Raw genomic sequence first — 15,268 nt, forward strand, 5'->3', positions numbered from 1 at the left:
AAAAAAAAAAAAAAATAGAGAGGCTGCAATATTGAGATAGCCAAGAGAAAGAGGGAGAGGAGTAGAAACTGAGAAAAAGAAAGGAGGCGAGAAAGAGAGGAACCGGAAGAGGGGAAAAGAGAGGGATTAACGAGAGGGAGAGAATCGTGAGAGGGGTGGGGAGGTTTGCTCAAAGGCTGCTTTCAATAATTTTCATCGATTCCATCGTGGCCTAGGCCACTACATAAATGATAAACTTAGTTACTAAAAATAAAAAAGGTCAATTCGAAAGTAAATAAAGACTTCCTAAAAACTAACAACTAGTAAAGTAGTTTCCTAATTAATTAAAAAACTAACAAGGAAAAGAATATTCTAAAAATAAACTACTAAACTAACAACTAATGGGGCCCACAAGATTTTCTGAGATCTGGAAAGAGAGAGAGGGGCTCGATCCAATGCTGGGAAGGCTGGATCGAGCCTCTTTTTCTTCCTCCTTTTTCTTCTTCTTCTTTCTTCCTCTTCTTTCTATTCTTCCAGCCACAAAGATGGCTGTTTCTTTTTCTTCTTGCGTCTGTACACCTAAATGTCTCCATCACCCCTTCTTTACCAAATCTTTTGGGGAGGAGTTAGCAGAACTGCCGGATCCACAGGCTTACTGGAACTGCAGCCTTACCTGACACCAAACTGGGTGCTGCACTCCACCATCTCGTATTTATGTGTCATGTTTCAGCCCAAATGGACTCTGACACTTGGATGAGTAATGAATTAAATAAAAACAAAAAAGCTAGGTGGCTCAAAATACATGAGGAAATTCCAGTACACCATGGGCTTTACAGTTGAGATAGGCCATAAAAAATTTAATACGTGGCAAATCCAAATGTTATCTTACTATCCATTGGTTCAAATAGCCACATCAAACCTCCATGTGGGTCAAAGCAGGCCATAAATCCTGCTAAACCCAGAAACTCAACTACCCCGATAACCTCCTCCCAACCTTTAACCATCAAAATACCAAACCATCCCAACACCAAGCGTTTGTCATACATTTAATAGCTAAATAATGTAAGAACCTCTTCCTCATCATCAAACTCCCTATTACAGTTAATCACTTCTTTTTTCAATGAGTAAAAAGAATCTCTTGAGCACACTGCATCAGAAAGTTCTTATGTACAAAGGCATTACCCAAGTGATTTTCTGCCCTTTATTCCAAAACAACAAGGTGGTCAGCACTAGGTAGCCAGCACCAAAGCAAACTAAGGGACCAAATAATGCACAGCACAAGTAATTATCAACGAATCATCATATCTTACATAAGAAAACAATAATAGCAACAACAACAACAACAATAATAATAGCAGCAATGTTAATGATACGTCAACCACAAAATCTGGGGAACAAGTTAATTTAACATTTGAATATCAGATTTTATAATTTTCCAGGTTCAGGTTTGTAGTCTTCTTTTCTCATTTGAACTGGTACTCCTCTTTTCTATTTTCTAGAACAACAACAACTCAGCCTTATCCCAACTGAATGGGGTTGGCTACATGGATCCAAACAAAGATAGCAAAAGGAAAGCAGGCATAAAAAGGAGAGAAAACAACACAACAAAACAGTAAAGAATCACCTAGATGGGGTCGGCTTCATGGCTTATTGTCCTCCAATCAGATATATTCGAGGTCATACTTGGGAGTTGGGACAAGACCTAAACTATACATGTCTTTCCTTACTACTTCTTCTATGGTCATTTTAGGTCTGCCCCTAGCTCTTTTATCTCCTTCAATCTTAATCAGATCACTCCTCCTCACTGGTGCATCCACATGCTCCGTCGACTATGGTCATGCCACCTCAAACTACTTTCTCGAAGCTTATCATAATTCGGGCCGACTCCCAAATTCAGCTCTAATAGGGAAATTCCTTACTTTATCCTTCCTAGTTTTGCCTCACATCCATCTCAACATCTTCATCTTTGCTACACAGAGCTTATCTAAATAACGCTTCTTAACTGCCCAACATTCTACCCCATATATCATAGCCGGTCGTACGACTATCCTATAGAATTTTCCTTTAAGCTTTAAAGGAATACGTCGGTCACACAACACCCCGAACACACCTTTCCACTTCATCCCACTTTAATCCTCTGTAACACATCATCCTTCGTATCTCCTTCTTTAATTGACCCAAGATACCTAAAATTATCACTTTGGGGTACCACCTCTCTCTCCTCATTCCTCACCAGTTCATTATCCATCATATGTGATTAAAGTGACACATCATTTGCAGTACCTCTCTCCTCATTCTTCATTACTTCTTATCCATCATAATGTAATTAAAGTTACACATTATGTAATCCGTCTTCATTCTACTTATCTTAAAAACTCTTAATTCCAATGTTGTTCTCCATAGCTCCTACTTAGCATTAATCCCAAATTTTCATCCACCAAAACAATATCATTAGCAAAGAGCATACTGATGCAGATTTGTACCTATGGACCGATCTAAACCCATCTGGGTCTCTAGAAAAAAATGAATCGTATCCAATTTGGGTCTTTGGCTAGGAGTATATTTTAGGATTTTATTTCTATTTTCATGCAACTTTTTATTTTTGGTAGCTTAAGTAGGAGATAGCTACTAGGATTTAGTTTCCAATTAATTTGAGTTTCCAAATTAGAGTAGGTTTCCTTTGAATGTTTGTTTTCTTTTACTATTTAAATGTTTGTATTCGTTCAATTAGAAGATAGATTGAGAAGATGAATCGAGTTTGGTTTTGGTGAAGAGCCTGCGGGCATTGTGTGCAATCCTTTCCCCCTCCCCCTTTCTTTGTGCGATTTCTCTCTTCACTGCAACTCTGAGTTTCATCTCGAAGGTTCTTCCCTACCCCTACCGGCCCTCCATCACATACACCACGGAATTCATCTTGAATGTTCCTAGCTAAATCATCCATGATGAGAGCAAACAACTAAGGGCATAAAGCAAATCCTTGATGTAACCCAATTGTAACTGAGAATTTACTACTTTGCCCTCCTATAGCTCCCACACTAATCACCACATCCTCATACATATCTTTAAGTATATCAACATATTTACTTAATACCCTTCTCTTCTCTAGCACATGCCAAATTAGCTCTCTAAAGACTCTGTCATAAGCTCCTTCTAGATCAATAAAGATCATATGGAGATCCTTCTTGTAGGCTCTAAATCTTTCCATAAGCCTTGTAAGGATCTACCTAGCATAAAACCAAATTGATTCTCCTTCCTATTTTCTAGATTCTTTATTTTTTACCATAACCCAATTACTCGGCAATGCAGAGGACCATACTAGGGCACGCAATGAATCCAAAAAAGGAAGTACAAAGTAGCTTCGGGAAATATTTCAACTAAATGAATCGAAGGCAATATAATACCTTGGAAACAATCTTGAATTCAAAGCTTGATACATGGGTAGGCAAAAATCTCCCAAGGAATGCCTTCGCTGCGGCTTCTTGTACAGATGCAGGTGCTCGTTTACCGTCAAGACGTCTCAACAAGGCTTCTATTGCTTCCATATCCGAGGAAGCTAGAGGGAGTTGGATAATGAAGAGAAAAAACAGAGGTCGCAAACGCCACATAATTGGATTCTTCTAAATTGAAGGGTTTGGGACGAAAGGGATCAATACCTTTACTGGTAAGTATACTTAATGAATCCCAGTAAATGCAAAACCAAACAGAGAACAGAACAGACACCATCTTATAATTTTTGCAGAGGTCACCAGATTATTGCTCCGCCCACGACAGCGAGAGCTCAGTGGCCATTTTATCAAATCTTTTAAAAGGGGGTCTTTTTCATCTACCTAAGTATGGTTTGAGTCTTTGAGACTTTGAGGTATCGGTATCAGTCGATCCGGATCAGTATCGACACAGGCCAATCCTATATTAATAGAATGGTACAATCAATAAACCCCATTTTTAATAAAACTTAAGTGTAAAATTGTCCGAATCGGGCTGATCCGTTTAAGTTTCTGGAGTGAGCCATCATCGATCCGATACCGTGCACCTAAACAATGCCTACAAGTTCAGGACGCCCTTTCCATGTGGAGTCTAAAGGCTCGACCCTCGCTCGTACACATCATTTTAAAAGTGAAGGGAGAAAACAGGGGAGGGACAATGTGCCTTGTGCCCAAACATAGGGGAAAAAATCAACTGCAATTCCGATCTTGTACAATTTCGTACAATATCACATTCAGGCGGTGACACGTGTATTGATACCAATACAATGGTCCAGATCTGATTTAAATGCCTCTTCACTGATTTAATGTTTTATTAGTTGTACCAGATCTGGACCATTGTATTGGTATCAATACACGTGTCACTGCCTGAAGGTGGTATTGCACGGAATTATATGAGATCGGAATTACAGACGATTTCAACTGAGGTTTGGAATGATCACCGTACCTTTTCTGATTGATATTCAAATGCGTGTTAAGGTGCTGGAGCAATGGCAATACTCTCAAATAGAAAGCATTTTCTTGCGAAATGAACACTCCCTAGCCACATGACCCTGCACCCAAATACAAATGACAATGAAATGATGCCCTCTCCTCTATGAAACCCAAAAAACCCACACCCAATTAATGCCCAAATGTACCCCTCATTGGCCCCGCACAACCAGAATTGGGATCCATCATTTATGATCTATTAGGTCGAATTTCCTTTCCATTTCTCATATTTTATTTTTTCAAACTCACGAGATCTTCTCAAATGCGTTAACCCCCCTCCAGTGCACATCGATGGCCGGGAGACACTTGGAGTATGTGCCCCGATGCTGCAGCCGTGTGGGAACTCAATTAGACCAGAAGAGGGTCACTGGCTCCCTGCCTTCGTCAACCAACCCCTTAGTCTGCCGGCCTTGTACAACTCCCACCCAGAAAAGGCTTCCCCTTAATGTTAGTTTTTTTAACTTTTTCTTTTCTTAGTTCTATTATTTATTATCACAAACTGCAGAATGCTGAGAACTCAATCAAAATAAAAGAGCATAACCCAACAAAAAAAAAATGTCAAAATAAAAGAGGGTTCCACCCTCGTATAGCAACCTTTCCTTTGTTTGTCTGTTTGCTGAGCAATGCACACTCCAGAGGTTGAAATAGAAGAATAGAAAAATTAAGAAAGGAACTATAAAACTAACATCTTTATGAATGTATTTAGAATTTGACACTATTTTTTTCTTGTTTTTTGTCCTATTCTCAAATATAATGTATCTATACTACAGATATAAAAGAGTTTTTAAAAATAATTTGAAAAGGACTTATTATTATATGATTACCAAAAACTATTAGTCATGCCTATTGTTCAAATATATATATATATATATATATATATATAGAGAGAGAGAGAGAGAGAGCAACAATATTATTCTCGATGAAAAAAATTGTGTTATATTAAGAGGGCAAAAAAATAAACTTACAAATTATTTGGCAAATTGAGGTTGCCAATAAAAATCCCATTAAAAATTAAAAATTGGAGAATAAAAAAAAAAATCTTGTAATTGTTTGGCAGGATAAAAAAAATCAACAGAGAAAGAAAGAGAGAGAGAGAGAGAGATAGTAGAAATGTGATATAGAATGAGAGACGAATAGAATAACTAGAAGAGGGATGAAGGGTGAAAAATCAAGGCAGGGGGATATAGGTTTACATAGTATTGATAGTAAGGTGGCGTGAGCACTCGCAATGATGGAGCTACTAACTTATTGAATATACAAACAAAAAAAAAAAGTTTTAAAAATCAGAAGATTCTAGGCGGTCCCGTTGTGGTGAGAACTATTTTCTCATTTTTCCAAAATGAGACAAAAATAAAAAATAATAGTACTAAACAAATCATCGATAATTTCATTTCATATCTGCCTCTTTATGGAAAGGTACCCTTACAAATTTCTAGCCTAGAAATAGAAGGATTCTCTCTCTTCACAAGGAATGGATTTAGATCGACATGATTTTCACTGGGTCTTCAGTCTGTGATTCTATAGGCAAGCTTGCATTCTGTGCCATCATTGACTAGATTTGGATAGAGTGTAACCTTAGGAAATGGACCTCCAAATCTCACCCTCTGAAGCAGATTTGGAAATCCATCTCTTTCGATGTAAAAGGAAAGATTTATAGTGTTTTTTTCACTTGTGTTGCTTCCCATAGGAATAGTCATATCATTTTGTCTTGGGGCCTCTCTCCCTCTTTACTTTGAGCTCCCTCTCTTGTCTCTTGAGGTATTGTTCTTTGCTTCTCTTTCTCTTTTGGGAATTGTTATATTCTTTTTTTTTTCCTCCTTGATAATGAATTTTTTTATTCACTCCAAAAAATTATAGGGATCTCATCTTATATGGGTTGGGTGTTCATCACATGACTTATGGCATGAGCCTGAAGCTCATTTCTTTAGATGAAACATATCTAGCCCAAATAAATGATGTTTTCTAGGTATATATACTATATTTCCAAGTATGTAAGCTATATTCCTCTCTCACTTTATATAGTCAATAACAATGGTACTATTTATGTGTTCCAAGTATGCTTATATTCCTTCTCTCCAATATATTTTGCCTAATGCTTTAATAAAAATAGCCTACTTATCAAAATGTACGTAGTAATACGAGGAGCATCGGTTTACGTCATAATTGAAAATTAAACATTAAGTTTCTTAGCCATTTTTGTATTGGCTTTCTCAAAGCCACATGTTCAATTTCCATTATAGAACTTGTTGTACCTCAAGTTTGAACTCTGATTTTCATGAAATTGTTCCACGACCAAGCTCATATTTTATCAATATATATATATATATATATATATATAAAAGCTTATCTTGCAGATTATATTCAAAGCCTTTCCAAGTATTGATTTATACCAATACACTTAAATTCAAGCATCTATTTTAAAAGAAATTCGACATGTAATGATATCCAATCTCAATAATGCCCCCACAATTTTGGGTTTCATCAGAACCATATATTTCCATTTGCCAACTAAATAATTGTTTGTTCGAACGGACAAGGATCACCCTATGTGTAGGGTCAACCCTTCAAAAAATTTTATCAGCAACAAATAAGATAACAAAGTTACTTGATGTTCATAGATGCAAACCCTCCACACGACCTTAACCATTCCAAGAACGGTTCTTCCCACCACTATAGCTTTTCATTCCCATCAAAATAGTCACATTCAAGAACACTAGGGTTTTCAAAAAACCTTATGCTCAACTTCACCACACTCACAAGGGAAAGGGAGGGAGGAGCTCAATGAAGAATATTGATGGGGAACCAAATCTCGAAGAAGAGAGAGTGTGTCAATTGTGAATAAATTGGTGAGAGACTTAGATGGATCCGGCTCCTCGCCTTAGAGCCCATTCCTAAGTCTTGCCCATAGCTACTTGGGTGAGCGCCACGTGGCAAGGTGATGATCTAACAATTCCTGGCGCCTCTATCAACGCCTCATTATCCAAGCCTTTCTCAAAGCATTGGATCATCACTTCGCCATGTGACGCTCGCCTAGGTAGCTATGGGACGACTTGGGCGATGGGCGCTAAGGAGAGGAGCCCAGTGCACAAGGCTCCCGATACTTTAGGGTCTGGCAGGGGCAAGTGTATGCAGCCTTACCCTTGGTTCCGTAAGAGAGGTTGTTTCCAAATTTTGAACCCCTGAACACCAGGTTGCAATAATGCAACTTATATTGTCTCATACTCTCATCCCTTTATTTCCAGCTTAACTTTCTATAACTTTTTATAGAATATTTGTTTTTGGAGCTACCAGTCCTTCAAGACTTTCATCCATGTATGCCAACAGAAAATGAACAAGCCAGAATGCCCAGGGTTAAACTCTGATATGCTCAGGTCCAAATTTTAATGTTCAATAAGTACTCACAACTCACAAGATATTTGAAAAGAGGAAAAAAGAGAATCACATTACAGACTTACAGTGGAAGAATGATGACACAAACTCACATTACAATGCGACACTACAATGTATTGATCTCCTTCCTTATACAGACAGAGAGAAGAGCCAAAGCAGACTACAATCAAATTTTAAATGTTTATAACATTTTACAGAGTTTAATAGTTCACCGGTCAATCCCTTCAATCTTGTCTTCAACTTCAGAGTACAACTGCCTTAACTTCTCAATGTTCTCCTCATTTGTCTCCCAATACCCACGTCCATTAGCTTCTAAGAAAGTCTGCACCAACTTCCTGAATGAGTTTGGATTGGTGTTCATCAATCTCTTGAGCATATCCTCATCTTGAATGAAAGTTGAGTTTGCTTCTTCATACACCCAGTTGTCAACTTGGCCTGAGGTTGCACTCCAGCCAACCGTGTTTGTGAGTCTCTTCTCAATTTCACGCACTCCCTCATACCCACTAGACATCATACCTTCATACCACTTGGGGTTGAGCAGTTTGGTGCGAGCATCAAGCCGAACAGTCTCTGCCAGCGTCCGCACTTGTGCATTTGCTGTGGTGGTGTCAGCAATGTATGCTTTGGGCTTCTTACCATCTTTTCTGAGGTTCTGTACTAGGTTGGTTGGGTCTGAATCAAAGTAGTGGCTGACATCAGTGAGAGAGATTTCAGATGAGTCTAGATTCTGGAATGTAGCATCAGCAGTGCTGAGTGCCATCTCAAACACCTTGCGCTTCTCGGTCATGCCTGCACCAGGGGCATCACAATCAAAGGCGAATGACTTGCGGCTCAAATACATGTCCTGAAGTTGTTTCTCATCATTCCATGATGAATTCTCAACAGCAAGGTTGACGTTGGAGGAGTAGGAGCCTGATGCATTGGAGAATACACGGGTTGCAGCATCGCGTACATCAATGCCAAGGATCTGTGCTTGTTGAATTGCATGCTTCTTGACATAGTTTTGGTCCTCTGGCTCATCTAGTTCTGCGACCATCTTCACAGCACGGTCCAGGAGGTTCATCTACGAAATTAGAAGATCAGTTAGAAACAGTCTTAGCAATATTTGACAGAAAAATCAGAAAAGACTTGCGCTTTATCAGATTGCAGATTTACCTGAATACTCAGTAAGATCATATACTAATCATAAATATTTAGCAGATCTAGTTAAAAAGGAAATATAAACCTCTGGCCAGCGACCATAAGGATAATATACCAATAGTAATAATATGAAGCTGTAGCAATTATGCAGGAGAGGGGGTGGGGATCCGGTGAGGCCTTTGCTCCCTCAGATATCTCCCAGGCTAGATATTAAATTAACTAGATGGTTGTACGTCCTAAACCACTATTTGTAACTTCTATATGGATCAATTTCCATGCTGCTACTGTGAGTCTTAATGGAGGCAATAAATAACAAGTGTAGGAACATTCAATAGGTTCAAAGCTTGGCCAAGTCAGATGGTGTTAGTCCTAACTTTGGATGTGGACAATACACAGACACAAGTATGCCGCCTAGATATAGATTGGAAAATAGAAAAATGTAAGAGGGGAATACCTGATTGATGAACAGATCTCTGAACACTCCCGAGCAATTGACAACAACATCAATTCTAGGCCGTCCAAGTTCTTCAAGGGTGACTGGCTCCACCCGGTTTACACGGCCAAAGGTATCTGCAATTGGCATCACCCCAATCATCCATAAAACTTGAGCTAATGACTCTCCATAGGTCTTGATGTTATCTGTGCCCCATAACACAAGTGCAACGGTCTCAGGATATTGTCCCCCATTTTCTGCCTTCTGTCTCTCGATCAACCTATCCACCACCACCTTTGCACTTTGCATGGCTGCTGCTGTTGGTATAGCCTGTGGGTCAAGTGCATGAATGTTCTTTCCTGTCGGTAAAACCTTCGGGTTCCTAATTGGGTCTCCACCAGGCCCTGGTTCCACATAACTACCTTCCAAAGCTTGCTTTAAGCTCCCTAATTCATTATCAGCCACAACTAACTTCAAACAGTCTCCCAAGAACTCAAACAAGATCCTAAGCTTCTCACGGTCAGCCCTGTAAAATTTTGTGCTTGATAAGTACTGCAGCCATGGCTCATTCAACCCAAATCCAAGGATTGAACTCAACTTATTAGCCACATCAACAACTTGGCCTTTTTTATTTGTGGTCTTCTCCACAAAGGCTGTTATTGCTCCACGTGATGCCTCCGTAATCTGGCGTAGCAGCTCCACATCCTTCAAGATACCCTTGTCACTTCCTCGATAGATATCCTCAATGCCCCTTCCTACTGTCTCAGCTAATATTGATGGGAGAGAGGAAATCCCGTCTTCAGGACGGTCCAGTGCAGCTATGTTGACTAGTGTTGCAACTGCTTCCATGGCTGATGGCGGCTCACCAATGACATGGAGACCACAAGGCAAGAGCCGAGACTCTATCTCCATGATCTTGGAGTAGACCTTCCCAACCACAAGGTCTCTCTCTTTGGCTGAAAGTTCCTCCCCTTCTTCAGGAAGATTGACGTCCTTGTCAAGGTTACATTGCTTGGCAGTGCTGATGATGGAGCTCACAATTTGAGGCCCACGACCACTGTCCTTTAGCGATTGGTAAGATGAAATTAGTTCACTGAGCTGTTTGAGGCCTTTATAAAGCCCAGCATTCTCTGCAGGAGGTGTCAGATAGCTAATGGTGTTGGCATAGCTGCGGCGCTTGGCTATGGTAGCTTCAGAAGGGTTGTTTGCAGCATAGTAGTAGACGTTGGGGATATTACCAATAAGACTGTCAGGATAGCAGACATCACTCATCCCAACCTGCTTTCCAGGCATGAACTCAAGCGAACCATGAGTGCCAAAATGAAGAACAGCATCAGCCTTGAAGATCTTCTCAACGAAGGAGTAGTATGCAGCGAATCCATGGTGTGGACTGGCTGATTTGGAGAACAGAAGTCGCATTGGATCACCTTCATATCCAAACGTGGGTTGCACCCCAATGAACACGTTACCGTACTGTTTTCCATAGACCAAAAGACTCTCGCCATCAGAATTCAGATTGCCTGGTGGTTTGCCCCAGTTCTCTTCCAGTGCAGTGGCATATGGAGTGAGTGTCTGGTACTCCCTAACACCCATCTTGTATGCAATGTTGAGGTTGGGACTACTGAATTGTGCTTCCTTATCATGAATAACATCTTCCATCAGTGACTCGGCTTTCTCAGGCAAGCCCTCAACAAAGTATCCATCTCTCTGAAGTTCCTTCAAGACAGAGTAGATGGAAGAAAATACATTGAGATAGGCAGCAGTTCCAACATTGCCCTTGTCTGGAGGGAAGCTGAACACAGTAATAGCAAGTTTTTTCTCTGCCTGCAATTAGACATAATCACATATTTAAATAAACAGAAGCAGATCTCTTGTTAACTTTCTGCCAAGTACATGATGCATGCCCTTGAATAAATTAATAAATTGTTTTATCTCATACGCATTTGACAGGCAAAATAATTTAAAAAACATAGCCATCATGCATCAAAACAACAAAATCGCATCAACATAGGCTATTTGCTTCTTAATTACTAAGTCCAGTAGTGGAATAAAAAATACAGGAGTTCTGAGCTGTGTTAATAATCATCCGTACTAAGTCATTTCTAAGAAATTGATTTGAAGTAGGGCTTTTTTTCATAATTAAACCTTACCGTTGCATCGAGGTCCACCCTCTTGGTCATTCTTCATCATTCTCCATACATAATTATATATACCTACTGCTCTAAAGATTGGTATATTGTCCAGATATTTTCACTTATTACAAAAATGAAATATTCGAATCTTCTAGCTTTTTCAGGATGCATGTAAACATTAAACGGATAAAATATTTCATGTTTAAAATTTTCAAAAATAACAAGGAGATCTCAGCTCATTGGCAGCTTATAATTTATAATAGTAATTATTGTTATTGTTATCATTATCAAAGTGGCAGTTGTTCATTAAGTTTTCAAAACTTTTATCCTAATAGATCCCTGCCACTTTCGTAACAATAAAAATAGGTTCTTAATAATTATAATTGATACTATTATTAAGGAAAGGGCCTTCCAAGATGCACATCTACATCACATAGAGCTCCCCATTCTTATAATCTTTAATAATTAATTCATCAATAAATCAATTAAGATGCTTAAACTTCATATCCAGAATTTTTTTTTAAATGAACTTCTTAGAAAACCAGTAACTCAAAAAGGAAAAAATAAATAAATAAATAAGAAAAACAAATGATTTAGACCATAAATAACATGTTCAGTTAGCATAATATGGCAAAATATTTTGTGAAAGAATAACTCAGGCAATTAGAGCTCAATTTAACACTCAAAAGTTCAGTAAAAAATGAGTTAAATTACAAGAATCAGAAGATAAAAAAATCAAGTATAAATTCAAGATTGATACATTTTTAATTAGAACTTGAGGCTATTAATAAGTAATATTCTACACAAATATATAGGTATGAACTCATAAAATATAATAAAAATAAGAACTATACAGTATTCCTATCCACATTATTTTCAAACAATACAAGTATCTGAAAAGGTCAGAGTTTTTTTTACCACGAGTACTTTAAAATAGTCCGGCTCTTCACAAATTTTCCATACATAAGCAAAGTTTGTGCATAAAAATGAATTTAACAACAATTAATAGTATAAAGTAATGAGATCAACCATGCATTACCTTGGATTTCCTTTTCAGTTCTGCCCATCTGATTGCCCTTGTGCAGAGCTGTTCCACTCTCTTATGTAGAGCATGTGACTTCCCTGCAAACAAATACATTGATCAGCACCCAAGAACCATCTTAAAAATTAAAAATTCAAGTACAAGGATTCACTTTTAGTCAGTTGAGAAAGATAGAGAATTATACAAACAGAACACAAGCAAGCTCAAGAGGAAAAAACAGAGCACAACAGGAACAGATTGACAACAAGAGTAGCAGAAAGCAGAGAAATATGCAGGGAGCAACAGAAAGAAGAGGAACCATTGAAAAGAGAAAACAAAGAAGATAATTGGATAACCCATGGAGATATCACACAGTGAAATAGAAAACAAAGATAAAATCCACTCACCAGTTCTAGGATCGCGGCCAGCAAAAACAATGGGCTCCATCCCACCGTCCAGCTCAGGAAGAGCAACCTGCAAAGCCACCTGAATAGGGTGCAGACCCAGGGTACTGTTTAACCACTCCTCTGTTGTCTGAAACACCAAAGGCAGGGCAACAATGTATGGCACATCAAGCTTGATCAATGCCTCAATAGCCCTGGGATGATCCTGCCTAGCTGGCCCTCCAACTAGAGCAAAACCCGTCAACGACACGACTGAGTGTACAAATGGCTTCTTACTGATTGGATCAATCAAGAACCTCTCCACTGGGCCTGAGAAATCCAGTCCACCAGAAAAAATTGGTATCACCTTAGCTCCACTTGCCTCAAGCTCCATGATGACAGCAACGTAGTGGCTCTCATCCCCTGTAACAATATGACTCCTCTGCAAAATCAGACCAATTATAGGAGCATTCGGGTCCTTCAACTTTGCATTGACATCCCCTCTAGTCCCATACCAATTCAAATACTCCTTCACATCATCATACATACGAGGGGCCAAAGGGTGCCATATTCCAGTGTCCAAGAACAAAACCGGATCTGAATACTCAATCTTAGCCCCTTTCAGTGCTGGCACATAGGACCCAGATATCATTTTCACGAAATTCTGCAAATTTTCAGGCGACCCACCAAGCCAGAATTGCAAACTAAGTATATACAGCCGAGCATCTTGAGCCTTATCGCTCGGTAAGTACTTGAGAACCTTAGGCAAAGTCCTCACTAGCTTCAACATACTCTCTGCAAATCCTGCTGACTGCTTCTTCCTCTTGAAGAGCTGGAAAAAGGGGCTCTTCGATTGCCCAAGCTGCGACATACTAAAAGAACCCAACTTGTTTAGTCGCATTACCTCAGGCATTGAAGGGAACACCAGCACTGCATCAAGTCTCTCTCTCTCCTTCTCAACCGCGGTCTTAACCTTCCGTGCAAGCTCTTCGACAAATATAAGAGAACCAATAAAGATGTTAGCATCCTCAAGATCTTTACAGAATGTTTGGTAAGTGGATTGATCCCGTAGCTCTTCAACCAAGTAACCAACGACTTCAAAGGAAGCGTACCTTCCATTGTTGTTGAGATTCCTCACAGCAGCCGAAAGGGAAGATTGGTATTGAGCTTCAAGGACTACATACACGATTTTAACTCTGGGTAACCCTAAGTTTTTCTCAGGGACAATTCTACGTACCTCTTGTGTGGTTTGGGTGAACAACCCGTTACCGATTGCAGCACATCTTACTCCAAATCCAGTTTTTCTACTGCTTTGGTTGAGCTTCTTGGGTAGAAAAGAGTGAAGAAAGAAATGCTTTTGAGAAAGAGATGATAGATGTTCTACCTTTGAAATGGGTATGGTGGTAAATGGTGAAGACACCAGATACGCCATTAATGAAAGCTCTGTTTCTGCAATTCACACACAGAACACAGAGAATGTGGGAGTAAGAGAGATAGAGAGATAGAGAGATAGAGAGATAGAGAGAGAGAGAGAGAGCAATAATAGAATATCCTCTGTTTTATTTACTCTGATCTCTCTTCTTCTTCTTGTTGTGGAGTTGAAGGGTTGTGAGTTTATGTACATTCTTGGGGAGGGAAGTGAAGGGACTGAAGAGGGTAGTTTTTTCGGTTAGTGGTGTAGTGAAGGACACGTGGCTAAATGAGAGGGGTAGGAAAGGATTTCTGATTGGGGTTTTTTGGGTTTGTGAAGATAGAATTTATTTTCATGTTTATGTCTTGTCTTCACAAACAGGGTAGTGTTAAGTCTATCCTTGGGGACCGTTAGTGATGAAATTTCCTGGATTCTCATTGGCTCATTTGGATTTCCTTTATTGCAGGTTATGAGGAGAGAGGAGAGAGGAGAGAGGGGAAGAAAAATATCCCAATTGGCCTATTGGATACTTTTTCTTCTGAAAGATTCATGTTTTGTGTTTGTGATTGATTCACATGATGTTGATTTTTTTCCCTTTTTGTCTTTTAGTCTGTTCCTAATGGGTCTAGTACAAGACTCTATGTGTCTCAATTTAAACCACCATCATATATTTAATATTTTAATACAAATAAATTTTTGTTTTTTAACTTTAATTTGTGATATTCAGATAATTAATTGGATATGGATTTGATTTGAGTACTAGAGATCCGCAGGATTTGATATCATATAATCTTAAGGGATAATGAGGTTGAATGCAACTAGCCAATATCCATTCATTATCCAAAGTTGTTTACAGCTCAAGTGGCCATCTAAATGATGCTGAATTTGTCATGAGTCTCATGACTAG

General features: G+C 39.0%; 2 protein-coding genes across 6 annotated transcripts in view; both read right to left on the minus strand.

The window, feature by feature from the left end:
- Positions 1–3,755, minus strand: part of LOC122073294 (alpha-N-acetylglucosaminidase-like) — a 14,342-nt gene extending 10,587 nt beyond the window's left edge. For 3 of the 5 annotated variants that reach the window (XM_042637854.1, XM_042637855.1, XM_042637853.1), the window contains exon 1: positions 3,381–3,755. In XM_042637854.1, the coding sequence (XP_042493788.1) occupies positions 3,381–3,584 (204 nt within the window). In that variant the 5' untranslated portion in view covers positions 3,585–3,755. The remainder of the gene's footprint in view (positions 1–3,380) is intronic. The other 2 variants (XR_006138748.1, XR_006138747.1) reach the window with 2 other exon arrangements.
- A 4,111-nt stretch (positions 3,756–7,866) lies between these two features.
- On the minus strand, positions 7,867–14,538 carry LOC122073880 (magnesium-chelatase subunit ChlH, chloroplastic). The gene is made up of 4 exons (XM_042638563.1): positions 12,975–14,538; positions 12,586–12,668; positions 9,436–11,238; positions 7,867–8,904 (listed from the first exon to the last, which is right to left on the minus strand). The coding sequence occupies exons 1-4, from the start codon at positions 14,380–14,382 to the stop codon at positions 8,050–8,052; spliced, it is 4,149 nt and encodes a 1,382-aa protein (XP_042494497.1). The 5' UTR covers positions 14,383–14,538; the 3' UTR covers positions 7,867–8,049.
- Between the last annotated feature and the right edge of the window lie 730 nt (positions 14,539–15,268).

The sequence above is a fragment of the Macadamia integrifolia genome, chromosome 3 (assembly GCF_013358625.1).
Source record: "Macadamia integrifolia cultivar HAES 741 chromosome 3, SCU_Mint_v3, whole genome shotgun sequence".
In the NCBI taxonomy this organism is placed as follows: domain Eukaryota; kingdom Viridiplantae; phylum Streptophyta; class Magnoliopsida; order Proteales; family Proteaceae; genus Macadamia; species Macadamia integrifolia.

What these genes read in the sequence shown, in the direction of transcription:
- LOC122073880 (XM_042638563.1), bottom strand. Translation starts at nt 14,382, where the DNA reads ATGGCGTATCTGGTGTCTTCACCATTTACCACCATACCCATTTCAAAG. An exon ending in TGGCCGCGATCCTAGAACTG is followed by an intron (nt 12,669 to 12,974) that starts GTGAGTGGATTT and finishes ATTTGTTTGCAG; the next exon opens with GGAAGTCACATGCTCTACAT. An exon ending in GAGATCTGTTCATCAATCAG is followed by an intron (nt 8,905 to 9,435) that starts GTATTCCCCTCT and finishes CTAATTTCGTAG; the next exon opens with ATGAACCTCCTGGACCGTGC.